The following is a 19,215-nucleotide window of genomic DNA, read 5'->3' as shown; positions in this document are numbered from 1 at the left end:
CTCTTCCATTTAGCATGCTATATCTGATAGGACTGGATCATGTTTCAGAAGGCATTTGACAGGCGAGGAGCTAGTTATATGCCGCCTCCTCACCGCCTGTTTTAACCCCCAACACTGGGCACAACCATCCCTGAACGTGACCTATTCAAATGAATGGGGTTGTGCTGTAACTATATTTTTTAGAGTTTGTAAATATTAAAGCAAGGAATTATTTTTTTAAAAACAATAGGTCAGCTTTAAATAAGAACATAACACTCCTTTACACCATTTTATTGCTGTACTTGAATATGACTGACAAGCTGGAAAAGTTTGTGGACTTTGATCTAATTTGCTTTGCAGTAAATGTAAATAGCAAGTGCCAGTCTAACAAATTTAATATCAGGGTGGATGCACTAGAAGACAAAAGCATTCACAGTTCTCATTAGATGTTCTGAGCTTTTGAAGTTCACAAATTGGCTGTGTGCTTCATTTGTACTGTGATTTGTCCCCCCCCAGGGAAAACCGAGCACTTTGAGGATTCGTTTGCTGGGTCATCATGGCACGCTGGTGACATATCGTTAGCTCTGTATTCCGCTCTCTTCTCTTATTCCGGCTGGGACACACTGAACTATGTCACAGAGGAAATTAAGAACCCTGAAAGGTAACAATTGTGTCAGGAAAGGTCAGCTTTTGGCTAGGTGGCAATTCACTATAAGAGTGTAATTGATCACTTTACAAAAAATTACTTTCACGTATGTAATAGATTGTTCAGTCTTAGTAAAGTGAAAATCCTGTTGTGTGCCTAGTCTTTCTCTGACCACACGATGTAGTTTTTGCAAGCAATGTATAAAATATATATCAAGTGAGCCTGCATGTACACTTGAAGATGGGCGATGTCACTCAATGTGCCCCTTCTAGATAAAATTTTTTTTTTTCTTTCCCCTCTTTTCTTAGTTTTTTACTTCGAGACCTTGTTTGGTTTAACCACTTGCCTACTGGGCACTTATACCCCCTTCCTGCCCAGGACAATTTTCAGCTTCCAGTGCTGTCGCACTTTGAATGACAATTGTGTGGTCATGCAACACTGTACCCTAATGAAAATGTTATTTTTTTTTTACACAAATAGAGCTTTCTTTTGGTGGTATTTACTTGCCGCTGGGTTTATTTTTTTGCGCTATAAACAAAAAATAGAGCAAAAAAAAGTTTTTCTTTGTTTCTATTATAACATTTTGCAAACAGGTCATTTTTGTCCTTCACTGATGTGCATTGAGGAGGCTGCAATAATGGTCACTGATAGGTGGCACTGATGAAGCGGCACTGATATGCAACGATGGGCACTGATAGGTGGCACTTACTGGCAGCACTGTGTGGCACTGATGGGGGGCACTGGTGGGTGGCACTGCTGGGCACAGGTGGGTGGCACTACGAGGCACTGCTGGGCACTTGTGGGCAGCACTGGTGGGAGTCGCTGCTGGGTGGCACTGCTGGGCACTGATCATCAGAACACTGATCATCAGTGTTGATGCGTCCTCTGACAATTGCCGGTTATCAGCAGTACTTTCCTCACGCCGTGACAGCGTGACGAAAGTGCACCCGATAACTGGCAACTGCATTTACCCGGTGATCTGCTGTGTCATCGGACACAGCTGATCATGTGGTAAAAGGCAGCTTTTGACACATCATGTGATCAGCTGTGTCCGTAGGACGCAGCAATCACGGAGATCGCCAGGTGCGCGCCCCTGGGGCACATGGGAGGCGCGTTCTGGAAGGATGTCATATGACACCATCCCAGAACTGGACAACCGCGCTGTAGCTGTCATTCGGCTATAGCGCGGTTGGCAAGTGGTTAAACACCCATCAAAGAGCTAGTAGAAAAGAGACTCATCACTCCTACCTTCCCCAGCTCTGCAACCTCTTGTCATTCTTTACAGAATTCAACACTCCAGGAAGATAATTGGACAGTTGTTGAATTAGGGTGGCCCCTGTGAGATCCCTGCTGCCTTTCATGGGAAATATAGGGGTTGATTTACTAACGACAAATAGACTGTGCACTTTGCTATGTGCAGTTGCTTCAGAGCTTAGTAAATAAGCAGTGGTTCTGCTAACTTCCATAATCCAATCTTGTGCTTTTTTTTTTTTTTTTTTTTTTTTTTTTGTTGCTTCCATCTTCATGGCATTTTCATTATCTTCTATGATTTCCCTTGGTTTTGGTGTGGTTTCAGAAAGTGCACCTAAGATGCAGCATGCCCTTTCTGAACCTCAGCAAAACCATAGGTCCTCATAGAAGTCTATGGGAAAGCGCGCCTAATCCACACAAACAGCAGGTTAGCTGTGCTTTAGCAAAAGCAGGCCCAGTGTGAAGCCGCCCTCAAACATAAGTGTTTGGCCTGATAAGCAATCTCCAAATGATTTTATTTTTGTTTCAATGTTTACTGAAGGTATGCTGCATATGTACATTGTATCATTTCTTAGTTTACAATACAAGTCAGAACAATTGTTTCACAGTATAGCATAGCATAGACTTTTCAAAACCAATGTTTGATCAAATTAGCCACAATCCATGAAGCAATACACTATACCAGAATCCCCCTGTACTTGACATACGGAAGTCCAAATGTGTCTCTGCATAGTACATACAACCTTAAAAAGCATAAAGCAGTAAAATCAACAATCATGGCTGTAGTTGTTACCCATATATTAGCACAGTCAGTTTAGAAATGTTACTATGGAGATGCTGCAAACACAGGTGACACCAATATGGTGTCCTTATAAATCATGTTACAGTATGGGGCAGTTTAGACAATGAGATTGTTATTTGAGAGGGTTTCATTTTCAAGAGTAAGACGAGAAAATGGGGATAAGTAGATGAAACTTGGAGCTTTGCTTAGCCAAATGTCCTTATACCAAATAGTAGGTACTATGCATTGGATTATTCGATTTATAATGTTGTTGAAGGTAGTAATTTATCCAAGGGGACCAAATGCATTCAAAAATATAGTACGTGTCCTATCATTTTAACCACTTGCCCTCCTGAGGATTCCCCCCCCCCCCCCTTTCCTGACCAGGCAATTTTTTGTGTTACGGCGCTGCGTTACTTTAACTGACCATTGCGCGGTCATGCAACGCTGCACCCAAGTGAAATGTATGTCCTTTTTACCCACAAAAACAGCTTTCTTTCAGTGGTATTTGATCAGCTTTGCGTTTTTTTTATTTTTTGCGCTATCAAAAAAAAAAAAAACAATTTTGAGAAAAAACAATATTTTTGACTTTTGGTATTGAACATGTCCTGTAAAAAAATGTAAAAAATCAAATTTCGTCATAAATTTAGGCCAAAATGTATTCTGCTACATGACTTTGGGAAAAAAAAAAATACGTGTAAATTAATTGGTTTACATGAAAGTTGTAGCGTTTACAATTGGCGGTATATATACTGGGATTTTTTTTTTTCATTTTACTAGTAATGGTGGTGATCGGCGACTTATAGCGGGACTGCGGCGGGCATTCTGACACTGGATGGGAACTGACTTGGTGTCACTGACATCCCCAGTGACACCAATACAGTGATCATTTCTAATAAAAAGCACTGACACTGTACTAATGGCACTGGGCAGGAAGGGTTTAACATGTGGGGCGATCAAAGAGTTTTAACTGCACTCATGCAAAGCAGTGTGCAGGAGCTGACAGAGGAGAGAACTGTATTGTTTACTTACAGTTCTCTCCCTCCATTGGTAATGCTCTGCGATCACCGGGTGCCGGCGAGTGATCACTGGCCAGGACCCGGCGATTGACAGCCGAGGCTGTGAATAGCAGCGTGGGTAGGGTGCATGCGCGGCTCTTGCCTCCTACCTGGCAATGTAAAATCTCATATATATATATATATATAATGTGATTTTGCGCACCTCTGCTGCTCTGTAGCAATATATCTGCTATAGGGAAGCGAGAAAGTGGTTAAAATAGCTGCCATTTATACACAGAGTAGGTACCTTTTTAATAATCATTGGGGTAGAGGACCACCATGCCCCGGCCAGTGATTGTCAGCTTCCCCAGAGGCCCCTCCGGTATGAGACGTGAATCGAATAATCAAAACATACATCACTATATTTCAGAAGGGGAGTGCTGTTTATGTTTGGACTGTTTGATTACTATATTTATTTGATATTGATACAAAAAAGAAAATCGGGGGGGGGGGGGGGGGAAATGTTGGTTTAGATCTACTGTACATTATTGAAGAGCTATATATACTCACATTTTTTCCAAGCTAGACTTGTATATGTATGCAATAGAAATCCTACCTGGACTTCAGCTTTGAGTATCCTTTATTAGTAGGTTGTTAGTGTATAGCCAGCATTTCTTTACAGTGTTTGGCACAGCATGTTGAACATCCTGTAGATATCCAGATCCTAGCTATGGCTTTTGCACTGGATTTATTTGGTCTTCATCCTGCATGCTGGTGTTAAAGAAAAGCTCTGGTCTAATGACAGCAATTCAGAACTATAACCTATTAACAAAAAAATGTTTCAATTCATAAATCTCTATATTCATGGAGGACGGCCATATTTGCTCATTACATCTGCATTACTGCAGGCTCTGCTTTCTGTTTTTCTAGCACTACACAGTGGTTGTGATTTACTGCTCTTTTTTACAATGAAATTGCATGAGTCAGCCAACTAAAAAAAATGCATTCCCTGCCTGACTGCTTCTTTATTTCAACTGTTTTAAGGAAGTTGATTGATTGCAAATTGTTTGCTTCATCTGGTGGTTAAAGTGTTACTAAACCCACAACAGTAACATCAGTTTGTATATGCAGTAATACGTGCTTGTTATACTCACTGTGGAACCTAAGGGGTTAATCCTCTGTATTGTGTAAAAATACTGTTTTGATCCTGACTTCTCTGATCCTCCCCTTTTTCCAGTGCCTCCTCTTATTTCCTGATAAGACATGTTGTGTGGCAGGGTGGATTTGATTTAAATTAAGTTGATTTAAATCATGATTTACATCACTAGTGAAAAGGCTCGATTCAAATCATAATTTTTAAAGAGCAACTGTCATCTCTGTCCTGCAGCGGCTCCTTCTCTGACCTGCTGTAGACTCTCTGAGAGTCCCATTCACTTTAATGGGATGAATGGTGATGCGGCAGTGACACAACAAGGTGAGAGACGTGGCTGCAGCAGGGAAGTGGATGCCCGCTAACATGTGCTGCCATGATGGATCTAAACTGACGTGCTCTTTAAATGTATGAAATCCGACTCATTCTTGCTGGTAGTTAGAATGTTTAATATTTGCAAACCCAGTGAAGGTTTCCTTTTTAGAATATTAAGCTGTGAGGTTAGTAAAACAGCGATATCACAACCGATTTTAGGTTAATAGGTTAATCACACATAGCTGGAGAACAACTCAAATTCTTTTATTTCATGTTTTTTCTCATGGTTACTGTGAAATTGTGTGAATGCATCAATGCAGTGCATGTTATCTCAGCTTGCAGAGCTTGGATTCATTGAGTGAGTTTACCGAAAATGTAAATATTGCAGAATACACAGCCTCATACTACATAACTAAGCTCCATTTCATGCTGAATAAACTAAATTATTAATGTATCATAAATAGGAAACTATATTTAGATAGATTTGTACTCCAAAAGCATTTTATTATAATAAATTGGATAAAAATAAAAAAAAATCCAATTTAAATAAAAAAAAAAATAAAATAAAATCGATTTTTATCCACCCTGTCATGTGGAGATACTGCAAATGCTCCATTTGATGTGCATTGCTAGAGAGGGTTTTTGTTTTTAGTTTTTTTCTTGGGAGTGTGCAAGTGTTCAGCACAGGCCCAATCAGCACTGTCCACACAGAGGTCAGGGGTTCTACATCCTCCTAGAGAAAACTCCTCCTACAAGCTTTAACAAGTGCTCAGCTGGACACTGATAGAATTCACAAGACTGCTCTAACTAATGATGAGAAAAGATGTTTATCAGTTTATATTTGCTAACCTAATTGCGTTTTCATGTTCTGTGTACTGTGGGAGACCAGATATAGTGAATGCAGGGTCCATGGTTTAGTAACATTTTAATCCATAACAGAGATGTGGAATTAATATCATAAATACTTTAGGGTCAATGCTGTAATAGTAGCTCAAAATTAAATTGTACTCCGTGTACACTGATCAGCCATAACATTGATGACCCACCTAATATTGAGTAGAACCCTCTTTTACCGCCAAAACAGCTCTGACCAGTTGTGGCATGGATGCCACTAGACCTCTGCAGGTATGCTGTAGTATCAGGCACCAAGCTGTCAGCATATCCATTAAGTCCTATAAATTGCAAGGTGAGACCTCGATACATCGGGTTTGTTTTTGCAGAACATCCCACAGATACTCCATTGGATTGAGATCTGAAGAATTTGGAGGCCAAGTCAACACATCAAATCTGTGTTCCTCAGACCATTCTGGAACCATTTTTGCAGCAAAGCAGGGTGATTTATGCTGCTGAAGGCAGCCACTGCCATCAGGGAATACGGTTTCCATAAAGGGGTGTACTTGGTCAACAACAATGTTTAGGTAGGTGATACGTATCAAGTAACATCCACATGAATAACAGGACACAAGGTTTTCCAGCAGAACATTTCCCAAAGTATCACACTTCCTCCACCGGCTTGCCTTCTTCCCATACTGCATCCTGGTGCCATCTCTTCCACAGCTAAGCAATGCATACAGTATGTCTGCTATCCACATGATATAAAAGAAAATGATTCATCAGATCAGGCCATCTTCTTCCATTACTCCGTGGGTCCAGTTCTGATGGTGTGGACATGGGTCTGCATGGGCACCCTGACTGGTCTGTGGCTACACACATCCAACAAACTGCGATGCCCTTTTTTTTTTTTTCTGCTTTCAAAACATCGACTTCATGGACAACATGTTTAATTGCTGCCTAATACATCCCACCCTTTGTCAGATGCCATTGTAACAAGATGGTCAATGTTATTCACTTTGCTTCTCGGTGATCTAAAGTTATGGCTGCTCCGTGTATATGTACACGTAAAATACCCACTACTTTCCCTTTAAAAGGCAACTGTACTATTACACAAAATACATTTAATCCTTAAATTCCATCATTATTGCATCATTTAATCTATTAATCCACTCCCCCCCCCCCCCCCCACACCTATACTGATCTACACCAACACCCCTCACTCTAACGTTTTACTTATCTCTGTAGCACAGCAATTTCCTGCAGGACTGATCACTTCTTGGTAGAAATCCTCTTCATTGCTAGCCATGCCTGTTCACTGAGTCACCGTTTTTATGGGGCAGTCCCAGATGCTGGATCTGCATCTCTGTGTCACTTCAAAGAGACCAGATCGTTCATTTCAACAAAATCTTCCTAAAAGTTTATTTGTGCAATAAACATTTTTTATGCATGTCGTTTACCTGTAAAAGCCTCTATTCTGTAGACATCCAAAAGCCCTGAGTCTGCTGCTGGGCACCACCAGCTTGGATATGATGTCAGTAGTCCTCATTCAAGTGACACTCTATAGTAATTCCCCTTTTTTCTTTTTCCCCGGCAGCTACATTAAAGGTTATGTAGGCTGGTGAGGGAAGAGGAGCTGGGTCAACACAGATCGTAATTAGACACTCCAAGTTTAGGAGAGGGCAGTGATGTGCATGGAGAGGGAGTGTGCTGGGGAATTGATGATCCTGGTGTGGTCAGTTTTCTAGCACGTTTTAAAGCGGAGCTCCACCCACTGCTCCCCCGCTCCCCTTTAAGGATTGGCTACTTTGGGGGACGGGGGACTCGAATTTGACAGGTACCCGCTTCCACTTCGGTCCGATCGCCTAGGCGATCGGAAGCGGAAGGTGTCCTCCCTCCCTTCCTGTAGTCTTTTGGGACACGTGGCAGGTCCCAGAAGACAACAGGACCATTCATGAAGCGCAGCGCTGCTCGCGCATGCGCAGTGGGTACCCGGCTGTGAAGCCACAAGCAGTCACAGCCGGGTGCCCACACTGAAGATGCCGGCCTCCTGGAGTACTGGACGGCCGATGAAACGGGCTGCGGGGGGCATACCGCGGGACCGAGGGACAGGTAAGTGGCTGTTTTTTTTTTAAAAGTCAGCAGCTACAGTTTTTGTAGCTACTGAATTTTATTTTTTGACAGGGTGAGTGGAGCTCCGCTTTTAACAGCACATTGCTTTACCTGCATTTTTAAAGTAGCAAAATATCTGTGTATCTATGTACTGATGGAAGCTGTTTTTCCTCTAGCTGTGTATTAATTGTGCGTAGAAATAAAGATAGAATAGGTAGGTGCTATATATTTTTATATATATATATATATATATATATATATATATATATATATATATATATATCTCTATCTCTCAAAATACAATATAGAAGGGATGTGTGTGTGTGTGTGTGTACAAATATTCCCTATAACTAATCACTCGATATAGTGTAAGGCCCCCAAACCTTGGGCCAACTGTAGGTACCCTAGACAAATCTTGTCTCAGTGTTATTCTATTCTAAGTGAAGCTGCCCTAATTAAGTGTGATTGACACATACGACGTGCAAATAACATATAATTACATAGGCACTACATTTGCCCAAACAATAAACTTCTTATAGTGCAATACGTACAAGATTAGTACCACCTGATGGTTAACTCAATTTTGGTCCTTGCAAAACATTTTAGCCTACAGCACCTGATGTTCCCAGGCGGTCTCCCATCCAGGTACGACCCTGCTTAGCTTCCGAGATCAGACAAGATCGGGCGCATTCAGGGTGATGTGGCTTTTTGGGTGAAACGTACATGGGAGCATCATACGTCACTTCCGGGTCCGGGAATAACTAAGTGAAAGCGAGGCTTGAAGTGCAAAGCGACCATCTTTAAAAACATATATGCCTGAAACACTGGTGCTGGTTTACAGGCACCTGTACAAGTGAGTGGAATATTTTTGTCTATGTGATCTTGATTCCTACTAAAGTACTACACTTCGATAAGCTGTTCACTTGTCTGATTCATTCATTGGCTGGCTGCATTACCGTCGGAGGAATATCTAAAACCAACCTAAAGTATATTACTGGAAAACCTATTGGAATCCCTTATATCTGGCTATAATCCATGGAGATTTAGAGTGTATTCATTGTGGATTAGTAAAACTGAACTAAGTGAGAAGAGTCAGGGAAAGTACTGTATGCCTCCAGGGAAACAGCACAGGTACTTTACTTCAAGATACAGTCACATTGTGAGTCTGTGGGAGCTCACTTCAACATCAGTTTTGAAATGCTGAGCAGTCGTGGCTGCTAATGGTTTCTAATACATAGCATGGGAATTTTTAATTCTTCAGCATATGTGTGCTTCTTGGAGGCATGGTGACAATGTATTCAGTGACTTTGTAGGTTCCTTTGTGCTGTATTACCAGTATAGAGTGCATAATACTGTACGAATGTCAACTAATGCATGTTGTTCGTTTTTTTGTTTTTTTTCAGGAACTTGCCATTGTCTATTGCTATTTCAATGCCCATTGTTACCGTCATTTATATTCTCACCAATGTGGCTTATTATACAGTACTAGACTTGAATGCGGTTATTTCCAGCGATGCAGTGGCTGTGGTGAGTAAAGCTTTCTGTGTGTGAAAAAAATGCATTATTTTTATAGATTTTTTTTTTTTTTTATTTAGTTTAATCCTGAAGGATGCAGGAGGTGTTATCTCTTTCATCCAAGTGAAAAATATAACACCAACAGGTCAGAAAAGAATTCAAAAAATAGAATCACTGAGTTTGCTGTGACTAGGCCATACAAGGACATTCACCTTTTTATCCTTCAACCACTGTCTGGTCATTTCTGCTGTGTGCTTAGGATCACTGTCATGTTGTAAGGTAATCATTCTTCCCATTGACAACTTTCTGGCAGAGGGCAGCAGATTTTCCTCAAAAATTTGACGGTATTTTGCCCCATCCATATTTTCTGCTGTCCAGTCAAGTGCTCCAGTCCCTGCTGCAGAGAAACACCCCCATGGCAGGCAGGGGCGGACTGACAACTCACGGGGCCCCCAGGCAATAGGGGATCATGGGGCCCCTGTGTCCTTTCCCAAACTCAAAAAAGCCTATGAAAAAGGTACCAGGGGCATCTCATGGGGCCCCCTACTGACCCGGGCCCTCGGGCAGTGGCTGAGTTTCCAAATGGTCACTCCGCCCCTGATGGCAGGTTATTACCATCTCCTTGCTTTACTGTAGGAATGGCGTTATGTGAATGGTGAGCTGTATTGGATTTCAGTCAGACATACCGTTTTTTTAGTGTTGCGGCTAGGGATGCACTGATACGTTCAGTCAAGTACACACTGATACAGAGTACTGAAACTTTGCGGTGCGTTTTGCGTTAATTGGTGCAAATTCCACCACAAAGATTAGCATGCGATTTTACCAGGAATGCAATTTCATGTCCAAATCGCTGTGGTTTCCCCACTGTGAACGTGGACGGTGCTGACCAATCAGATGCCATCTACCCCAAACTTTCATTGCTGCAAGGAGAGGAAAGAAAGCGGCGGAGATTTCAAATCCCCGCTGCTTTCTCTCCTCTCCTATCACTGACACTCAGCATGGGATGCCTGCAGGGAGGTTTCCCCCACCGCTCCTGTGTGAACTTGGGCTATAACAAGTCTGGGTTCACACAGGAGCAATGGGGAAACCGCATGCGATTTGGACAGGAATCTAATCTTTGTGGTGCAGTTTGTGTCCATTAATGCAAATCGCACCGCAAAGTATCGGTTAAGGTATCAGCAGTATTTTCATGAATACGAGTTCTCACGAAAATACTTGGTATCGTCACCGATATCGGTACATCCGTAGCGGAGACCAAATAATTCAATTTTAGTCTCGTCTGACCATAACTCCTTTTTTCCATGTCACCTCTGAATCTTCAAGGTGCATTTTTACAAAGTTCAGTCGTGACTGCATGTGGCATTTCTTGAGGAGTGGCATTTTTTTTTTGTAACCCTCGCATACAAGTCACATTTGTGGAGAATTTGTGTTATTGTCACATGCTCACAATGACCACTCTTTGTCAAATTCCTGGAACTGCTTCAAAGCTGCTGTAGGCCTCTTTGTAGCTTTGACCAGTTTCCTCCTGGCGCTTTCATCCAATTTGGAGCAACGTCTTGATCCATTGAGGATCTGTGCTGTAACAAATATCTTCCACTTCCTAATGATAGATTTCACTGTGCTTCTAGGCATTGATAAAGCCTTAGAAATATTTTTTGTGTCCATCTCCTGACTTGTCTGTCCACAACTTTACCCCGGAGATCTTTTGACAGTGCTTTGCCACCCATAGTTGAATATTTGCTTCAGTTGCACAACCAGGGACTGAAATGCTCAAGGAAAGCTCTTTTCATGCTGAGCTAATCAGAATGACCACAGCTGATCACAGTTATTATTATTATTATTATACAGTATATATATAGCGCCAAAGGGTATGCTCAGTTCTGTACAGTAGCAAGGGGGACAGAACATGAGACAAGACAGTAACAATACAATACACGAGGGGTTCGAGGGCCCTGCTCTTTTTTGAGCTTACAATCTAGGAGGGAGGGGAAAGTGGTACAGGAGGAAATGGCTGTGGGGGATGGAGTGGTGGGAGGAGTGGAGGAGGTTAGTTGTTAGATGAGGACAGGTGTTAGGTGAGGTTGGGGTAGGCTTCCCTGAAGAGGAGGGTTTTCAGGGTGCGCCTGAAGGGGAGGAGAGTAAGTGACAGTCTGATGGATTGGGGTAGGGAGTTCCAGAGGATGGGGGAAGTCCTAGAGAAGTCCTGCAATTGGGCTTGGGAGGAGGAGACCAGGGAGCTAGAGAGTAGGAGGTCCTGTGAGGAGCGGAGGGCATGGGTAGGGTAGTATTTGGGTATCAGGTCGGTTATGTAGTTTGGGGCGGTGTTGTGAATGGCTTTGTAGGCCAGAGTTAGCAGTTTGAATTTGATGTGTTGGGCAATCGGGAGCCAATGAAGGGATTGCCAGAGGGGGGAGGCAGATGTGGAGCGGTTGGTGAGGTGAATGAGTCTCGCCGCTGAGTTTAGGATCAACTGGAGTGGGGATAGCGTTCGTTTGGGTGGGCCATTGAGAAGGGAATTGCAGTAGTCCAGGCGTGAGATGATGAGGGAGTTGTTTGGTGGTGTCTTGGGTGAGGAGTGCGCGTATCTTGGAGATGTTGCCGAGGTGGAGCCTGCAAGATCTAGATAGCAGTTGGATATGGGGTAGGAAGAAGAGGTGGGAGTCCAGGGTGACACCCAAGACTTTGGCATGTGGGGTGGGAGAGATGGTGGCATTGTTGGTAGTGATGGAGCTTTGTGTGCCATTGAGAAGGTGATTAGCTACACCTGTCTGATTTTACAAGTCATTTTTAGGAGGTGATCCTTTTTCCAACTCGTTGTGATTCTGTTTTTTTTTTTTTTTTTACATTTTTTTCCTGACATGTTGGTGTTCTATCTTTCACACGGACTGAGTAAATACACCTAGATAAAACAAAAACTATGTCTGTCTTCATTTCAGGCTGCAATGTAACAAAATGTGATTATTTTAAAGAAGGGTGATTCTTTTCTGTAACCACTGTACCTCTCCAACACATACAAATTAAAAGAGGGGGAAAAAGCCGTCTTATAATGTAGTAAAAAGAGAACTTTCACATTTATTAAATTCAGTGCAGTCACATAGATCTAAAATATTTCAGCATGTCACAAAGTAACAGATGTTTCAAACCAACAAGATGGTCCACTACACAATGTCACATGCCGTGACTCCACCCTACGCATTTCGTCATTACTTTGTATGTGCTGGAGAGGTAACTGTTTGTGTTGGTGGAGTGATCTATCATCTTGGGAGTGGACCTATGATCTACAGTTGTCAGAGGATTGGGATCCTGGAAGTCCGGTTCTGCCACTATGATACATGAGCGCACTCGGACCGCTTAAACGTTGGTGCTTAACAATATCTGGTAAGAAGCTGTATGTGCTGGGTGGAGGTAGAGGATAACTCCTTTTTGGGCACCACTTCATGGATTTTGAGCACACTCAAGGTGGCTTTACCTGGCTATCCACTGGTTACTTTTTAAAGGACTGCTTTGAAGGACTTTCCTGTTATCTGTCGTTGCAATTATTTTTGTCTTTTTTTTTTTGTGTGTAATCAGTAGCGCAGCACTGTAATTATAAGTATTTTGATATTTGTTGCCTGCAAATTGTGTCAGCTGCTTTTTGTTTGTTTTTTTTGTGCCCAAGAGCAGGTAGATACATCTTTTGTTGATGCAGGAGAGGTGTTAAATATCAGAACTCAGCTGACATGATTTAAAGTGGTGAGATATGAACAAAGCATATCCCTCTATGTGTACTTGTCTCAATCCAGAGCACCAAGTGTCATTTCTGTCTCCTGCCTCATTCCTCTGCTATTAGCATGAATCACTTCTAAGAAGTCTTTCTGACACCAAGAGAAAAATGGTGACAGGAAGGATCACCAACAGATTGACAGCCACAGGTCTGTTCCTGCATGCTGTGTGGAGGAGCGGGTGTACCTTCCCTCTAATCAGCTCAGAGCTTTCCTCACTGAGCTGGTGTGTGTAACTTCAGCTCTCTTCCCCCTCAGACAATTCAGCACTGTGAACAGATGTAGAGAAAAAGATACTGCAGATAAATGGGTACTACTTATGTAGGAGGATTTGTTTAATCTCGGTGTATCTCCTGAGGCCAGTCACTTCACTGGGTATATGTAAGGGTTTACAACCACTTTAAAGGTGTTTGAAAATATGTACTTTGAAATGGCAAAAAAAGAATAAAGCATTTTGGGGAGTGTTAGACTAAATCCAAAGGTGTCTGGTTTATATATATCTAAATTATTTTTATCAGGCTATTAACATATCCTAGATTGTAAGCTCCAAGGAGCAGGGCCCTCGAACCACTCGTGTATCGCATTGTATTGTTATTGTACTGTCGCATGTTCTGTCTCCCATTGTAATGTACGGCGCTGAGTGAACTGTTGGCGCTTTATAAATACTGTATAATAATAATAAATATCCATAGACTTCATAGAGATAATTCTTCAAATGTTGCAGTATCTGTGTGTTTTTAAAACTGCCCGATATTCACTGTAATGCCTGTGAGCTGCATAGTGGCACATGGACTACAGTTAGCCAAAGGATCATGGATGCAGTCTTTATTTGACTGTTTAGATTATCCCCCCAACTATATAATCTGTAGGTTTTCAAAAGGTGTTCAACATCTGGATTGGTCCAGCACTACTTTCCACAGGTACGTTTTGAAGGCCTGTGTCAGAACTCTAGGGAGGGGAAGAGTTGATGTGTAAGTCCTCATGCTGTTTTTACAGCGGCTGTTTTTGGCATTTGACGTTTTTTTCTACAGCTAGTAAACCCCCCCAGCATGTTATCCTATATGTCCATGCACACATAGACTGTAATCAACGTTTTTTGGTTAGAAAAAAAAAAAAACCAGGACTAGTAGGTTTCTAGAGGAGTTTTTTAGCTGTAAAAACGCTCTAATGCTGAAAAACGTGGTAAAACGGTGCAAAGCTGCGTTTTTTTTGGACTTTTTTTGAATTTTAGTTTTTTTTTAAAAATGCTAAAAAATGCAAATGCAGAAAAACGTAGGTAAACAAACGTTTAAAAAAAAAAAAAAAGCTGAAAAACTCACGTTTTTTAATGTGACTTTACACAGCTAATGTTACCAGCGTTATCAGAACGTCCCGTGTGCATGAGGACTTAAACTAAAGAGTTATACTGACATCCCATGGTGCCTTCTGTACTGCAGCACTGTTGGTTTAGAATGTTTACATCGTTCATTGAAGGCTTAGGGCTCATGTACACGGGGCGTTTGGAAAACTCTTCTAAATAATGGAAACTGACTGCTGGAAAACGTAGGTTATAAACCGTCAGTTTAGCCGCGTTTGTATACCACGTTTATGCAGGTTTATTTGCGTTTAGAAGCGTTTTTTAAAGATCACCTCAGGAGACCTTCCCAAATGCCCAGAATGCACAGAAAAATAGTAAAAAATGAACAATTTCAGACATTTTGAAAGAAATTGCGAGAGCAGAAGCAGAGAGAGCAGTATATGTTGAGATGGCCTGTCTTTTCTGGTTGTATTCATTATGGATCCTATATATACAGCTATATACACACACAATTCATATACCATCATGGCTGCTCATAGAGGACAACTGAATAAAAAGACAGGATGCCAGAAAGTTTATCAGAGCCCAGACTGTGTTTATCAACTATTCACATATTTGTAACAAGCAGTAAAAATGTTAAACAAGCCAGCCCTGACCTCTCTAGCTGCTTTTAGGGCTCATGTACATGGGGCGTTTGGAAAACACTTTTGAATGATGGACACTGACTGCTGGAAAACGTAGGTTAAAAAAACGTCAGTTTAGCCACATTTACATTTAGAAGCGTTTTTAAAAGATAACCTCAGGAGACCTTCCCATATGCCCAGAATGCACTGAAAAATAGTAAAAAAAATGAAAAATTTAACTATTTCAGACATTTTGAGAGAAATAGAGATAGAGAAGCAGAGAGAGCAGTATGTATTATATTGTAAAGCGCTGAGCAAACTGTTGGCGCTATATAAATCCTGTATAATAATAATGTGTTGAGATGACCTGTCTTTTCTGGTTGTATTCATTGTGGATCCCATCATGAGCATAATGCGGCACGTTCTACCATTTGTTCGTTCACGCGAAACCTGGAACTGACTGCGCTTGTGTACTGGGTCCATTTGAATACATGGAAAATGCTTTGCATGCATTTCTGATGATGAAAAAAGGCTCTGGACAGCATCTGGACATGGAACAATAAAAAAACGCTTCGAAACAAACACTTATAAACGCGGTTAACTGCGTTTACAATCGCTTAACGTTTGAAACACCGGTAAAATCTGCTTCTGAATGCAAGTTTGGTGCATTCAAAAAAAACTGTAAACTCAACTGCCTGTAAACGACTGTAAATGACATAGTGTACATGGACACATAGGAAAACATTAGGGAGAATTCAGGGCCTGCTGAAAAAAACGCTGAACAGCTCCTGAACATCACTTTAGAAGCTGCAGTGGACATGAGCCCTTACTTTACAGCTTCATTCAGACTTGCCTGCTGTAAAAGTAGCCATGGATTTCTAACTTTGGTTTTGGAGACCCGATAAGATATCTTAGTGGAATGCCTCCCAGTAAAGCTCCCCAAGCTGCTCTGTGTAGGATTTGAAAGTCATTTGTTCATACTCCAGACTATGATGTAGACAGGCTATTTCTAAGTTAATTGAGTCAAGAGATTCAAGCATCACAATCACGCTCCACAGGGATTAATTATGAGTCGCAATTAGAGCTTCAAACATATTCGAAAATCTTTCTATTACCAGACAATGTCTTTTTCTCTTTTTGTTCTGGGTCCTGCTGCTTTGCGAGAGGAAACCTGTCTCCCCACTGGTCATTGTATTGCAACAGTCATCTGTCTTTGGCCAACCTTGGGCAGTCATGGTGATTCAATGACATGGGAGGAATATGCATGTTGGGCCACCAAGCCTGTGATAGTTGTTTGCAAATTGGCTACTTAGTCAAAAATGTGTCCAAGCCTGGGGTTAATCTGTGTATGTTATGGTTTGCAAAGCAGATAAAGAATCATTTGTCTCACATATAAAGCATGACATTCATTCCTCTCTATGCATGTCCATCCCCATCAGAGTTCAATACAAGTTTACTACTAATTGAAGTGTAGGGTAGTGTAGTGTGGTTTTTATCATAATTACTAGTTTGGAAGGTGCTTTACAGGACTCGTTAAACTTCCTATTCAGCCCCCACAGTTACCTCTTGTACCACTAGCCCCTCCCTCTTAGATTGTAAGCTCCAAGGAGCAGGGCCCTCCTAGCCCTCTTGTATTGAACTGTATTGTTGCTGTATTGTCTCCCGTTATATTGTAAAGCGCTGAGCAAACTATTGGCACTATATAAATCCTGTATAATAAGAATAATAATATATGTAATCAATTTACTATCATTAAATAAAATCTATTACTACATGTAAAGGATCTATGTTCAAGACTATATATCAGAAATTCCAGTAAGGCTGGCCATACGTTTTATACAATTTGCTTGTTCAATTTCTTTTAGATTTACCTTCAACTACTGTATGTAGTGCAAGGACCTGCCTGATTACATACAAATTGAAAGTGTTTAGGTTTGACCTTATATTATTTGGTTTGGTAAATCTAAAGGAAAATTTATACAAGAAAATTGTATAATGTATGGCCAGCCTTAGATACATTTACTACACCACATTTACTATCTCTCCCTTACAAATAGAACTCCTCAGAGGATCTCTTACTATTCTAATATCTCTCTCATATCTTCCTAGATTGTAAGCTCGAAAGAGCAGGGCCCTCAATCCCCTCATGTTTTGCATTGTATTGGTATTGTTCTGTCTCATGTTCTGTCCCCCTTTGTAATGTACAGTGCTGAGCGAACTATTGGCGCATTATAAATACTGTATAATAATAATATAATAATATCTCTATATGGAATAGTTGTATCTGATTTTACTAATTCCCATAGGTCCTCATTAGATCAAATGACTATCTTTCTTCCTCTCTATTGGCTAATATGCCACCTCTGTATAAGGACTAAATGGTCTCTTGTATAACAAAAGTTGTCCAGAAAAGCACCCTCCAGACTGAATTCAAAGAGCACCAACTAAAGCAAATAACCTCTTAGCCTAACGTTTCACCGCAGACATTTGCGGCTTCATCAGGAGTACATACAAAAAATAAAGCCCAGTGCCCATAATAATTCCATAATAATAAGGAATAGCCCATAATAATAAGGAAGAACGCCACTGGCGTGTGACAGATGAGTTTTATATAGACTCCCAAGATAACCATATCAAGAAATAGGGATATTTCTACAGGTAATGGTAAAGGCAGAAAGTGTTTTATTTTGTGTGTGTGTGTGTGTTTTTTTTTTTTGTTTTTTGTTTTAAACCTTAAAGAGGTCTAGGCTCCCCCAAAAAAATTAAGTCAGCAGCTACAAATACTGTAGCTACTGACTTTGAATATAAGCACACTTACCTGTCCAGGGGTCCAGCACTGTTGATATCCAGGCCAGTTCTCCACTAGCCTCCGGGTTCCTGGTGCCGGCATTGCAAGTAAGGGAAACCAGAAGTGAAGCCTAGCAGCTTTGCAGCCGGTTTCTCACTGAACATGCACGAGTTGCACTGTGCTTTGTGAATGGTCCTGTAGTCTTCTGGGACCTGTGAAGTGTCCCAGAAGACTGCAGGTGGGGGGGGGGGGGGGGAGTGGGGCCGAACTGCCAAAACCAGGTACGCACTCCCCCTTTCCCTCCCAAAAAAGTACCAAATGTAGCAGTGAAAGGGGGGGGGGGGGGGTGGAAAGTGCACACAAGTGGAGCTTCCTCTTTTGGATGGAGCTCTGCTTTAATGCATTTTCTGCATTAAGGTAAAAAAATCTTTTTTTCAGCTCCCTCTCCCAGCTTCCCTAAATACTTACCTGAGCCCGATTTTGATCCAGCGTTGTGCCCGAGGGCAGCATCTCTCTCTGTCTCACACTCTCTCCTCTCTGGACATCTCTCCTGCTGCTGTCAGTCACAGACTGTGAGGGGAGATCAGGGGGAGCAAATCATGCTGTGAGTGTCAATGGACACTGCCTGGCTTGGGATTGAGCCCGCAGGAGTGCCCCCATAGCAGGTGGCTTGCTAGGGGGCAATCAGAAGAGGGGAGGAGCCAGGAACACTGGGGAGTGACCCCAAAAGAGGATGGATTGGGGCTGTACTGTGGAAAAACCCTTCCACAGAGCAGGTAAATATAACGTTGTTATAAAAAAAAATTACCTTTCCACTTACTTTAGGTATTTCTGAAATATGTCCAGTATTAGGAATCTAGTTATTTACAAGACTGAAGTAGAAAAGTAGCATTTTACAGAACACATCAATTCATTTCACTGCCAGAGGGGATTATGAGAGTTCATGATATTGAAGTTACATTTAGTGGAGTGTTCTGAAAACAATCTGTGTAGTTAATAGGAGACAGCTGTTTACTCGAGCTTAAATGCAAATGAAACGTGGGCATAGTTCACACTAGTGCAATTGCGATTTCATCCGGGTTTCATTGCCATTTATGTAGTGCAACTGCGTTACGACTTTTTATTGATGCTTTTTTTTTTTTTATGCGATTTTCATACTAATGCAACT

The 19,215-nt window shown here is 41.6% G+C and overlaps 1 protein-coding gene across 1 annotated transcript in view; it reads left to right on the top strand.

Annotated features, from left to right (window-relative positions):
• The window catches only part of SLC7A6 (solute carrier family 7 member 6), a 72,427-nt gene that overhangs the window by 37,310 nt on the left and 15,902 nt on the right, over positions 1-19,215 (top strand). The window contains exons 4-5 of the mRNA XM_089692874.1: positions 496-640; positions 9,467-9,590. Coding sequence (XP_089549000.1) covers positions 496-640; positions 9,467-9,590 — 269 coding nt within the window. The remainder of the gene's footprint in view (positions 1-495; positions 641-9,466; positions 9,591-19,215) is intronic.

Source organism: Staurois parvus, unplaced genomic scaffold (genome assembly GCF_062004578.1).
Source record: "Staurois parvus isolate SC_StPar_1 unplaced genomic scaffold, SC_StPar_1.0 ptg000607l, whole genome shotgun sequence".
NCBI lineage: Eukaryota > Metazoa > Chordata > Amphibia > Anura > Ranidae > Staurois > Staurois parvus.
This window is presented reverse-complemented; position numbering and strand designations above follow the sequence as displayed.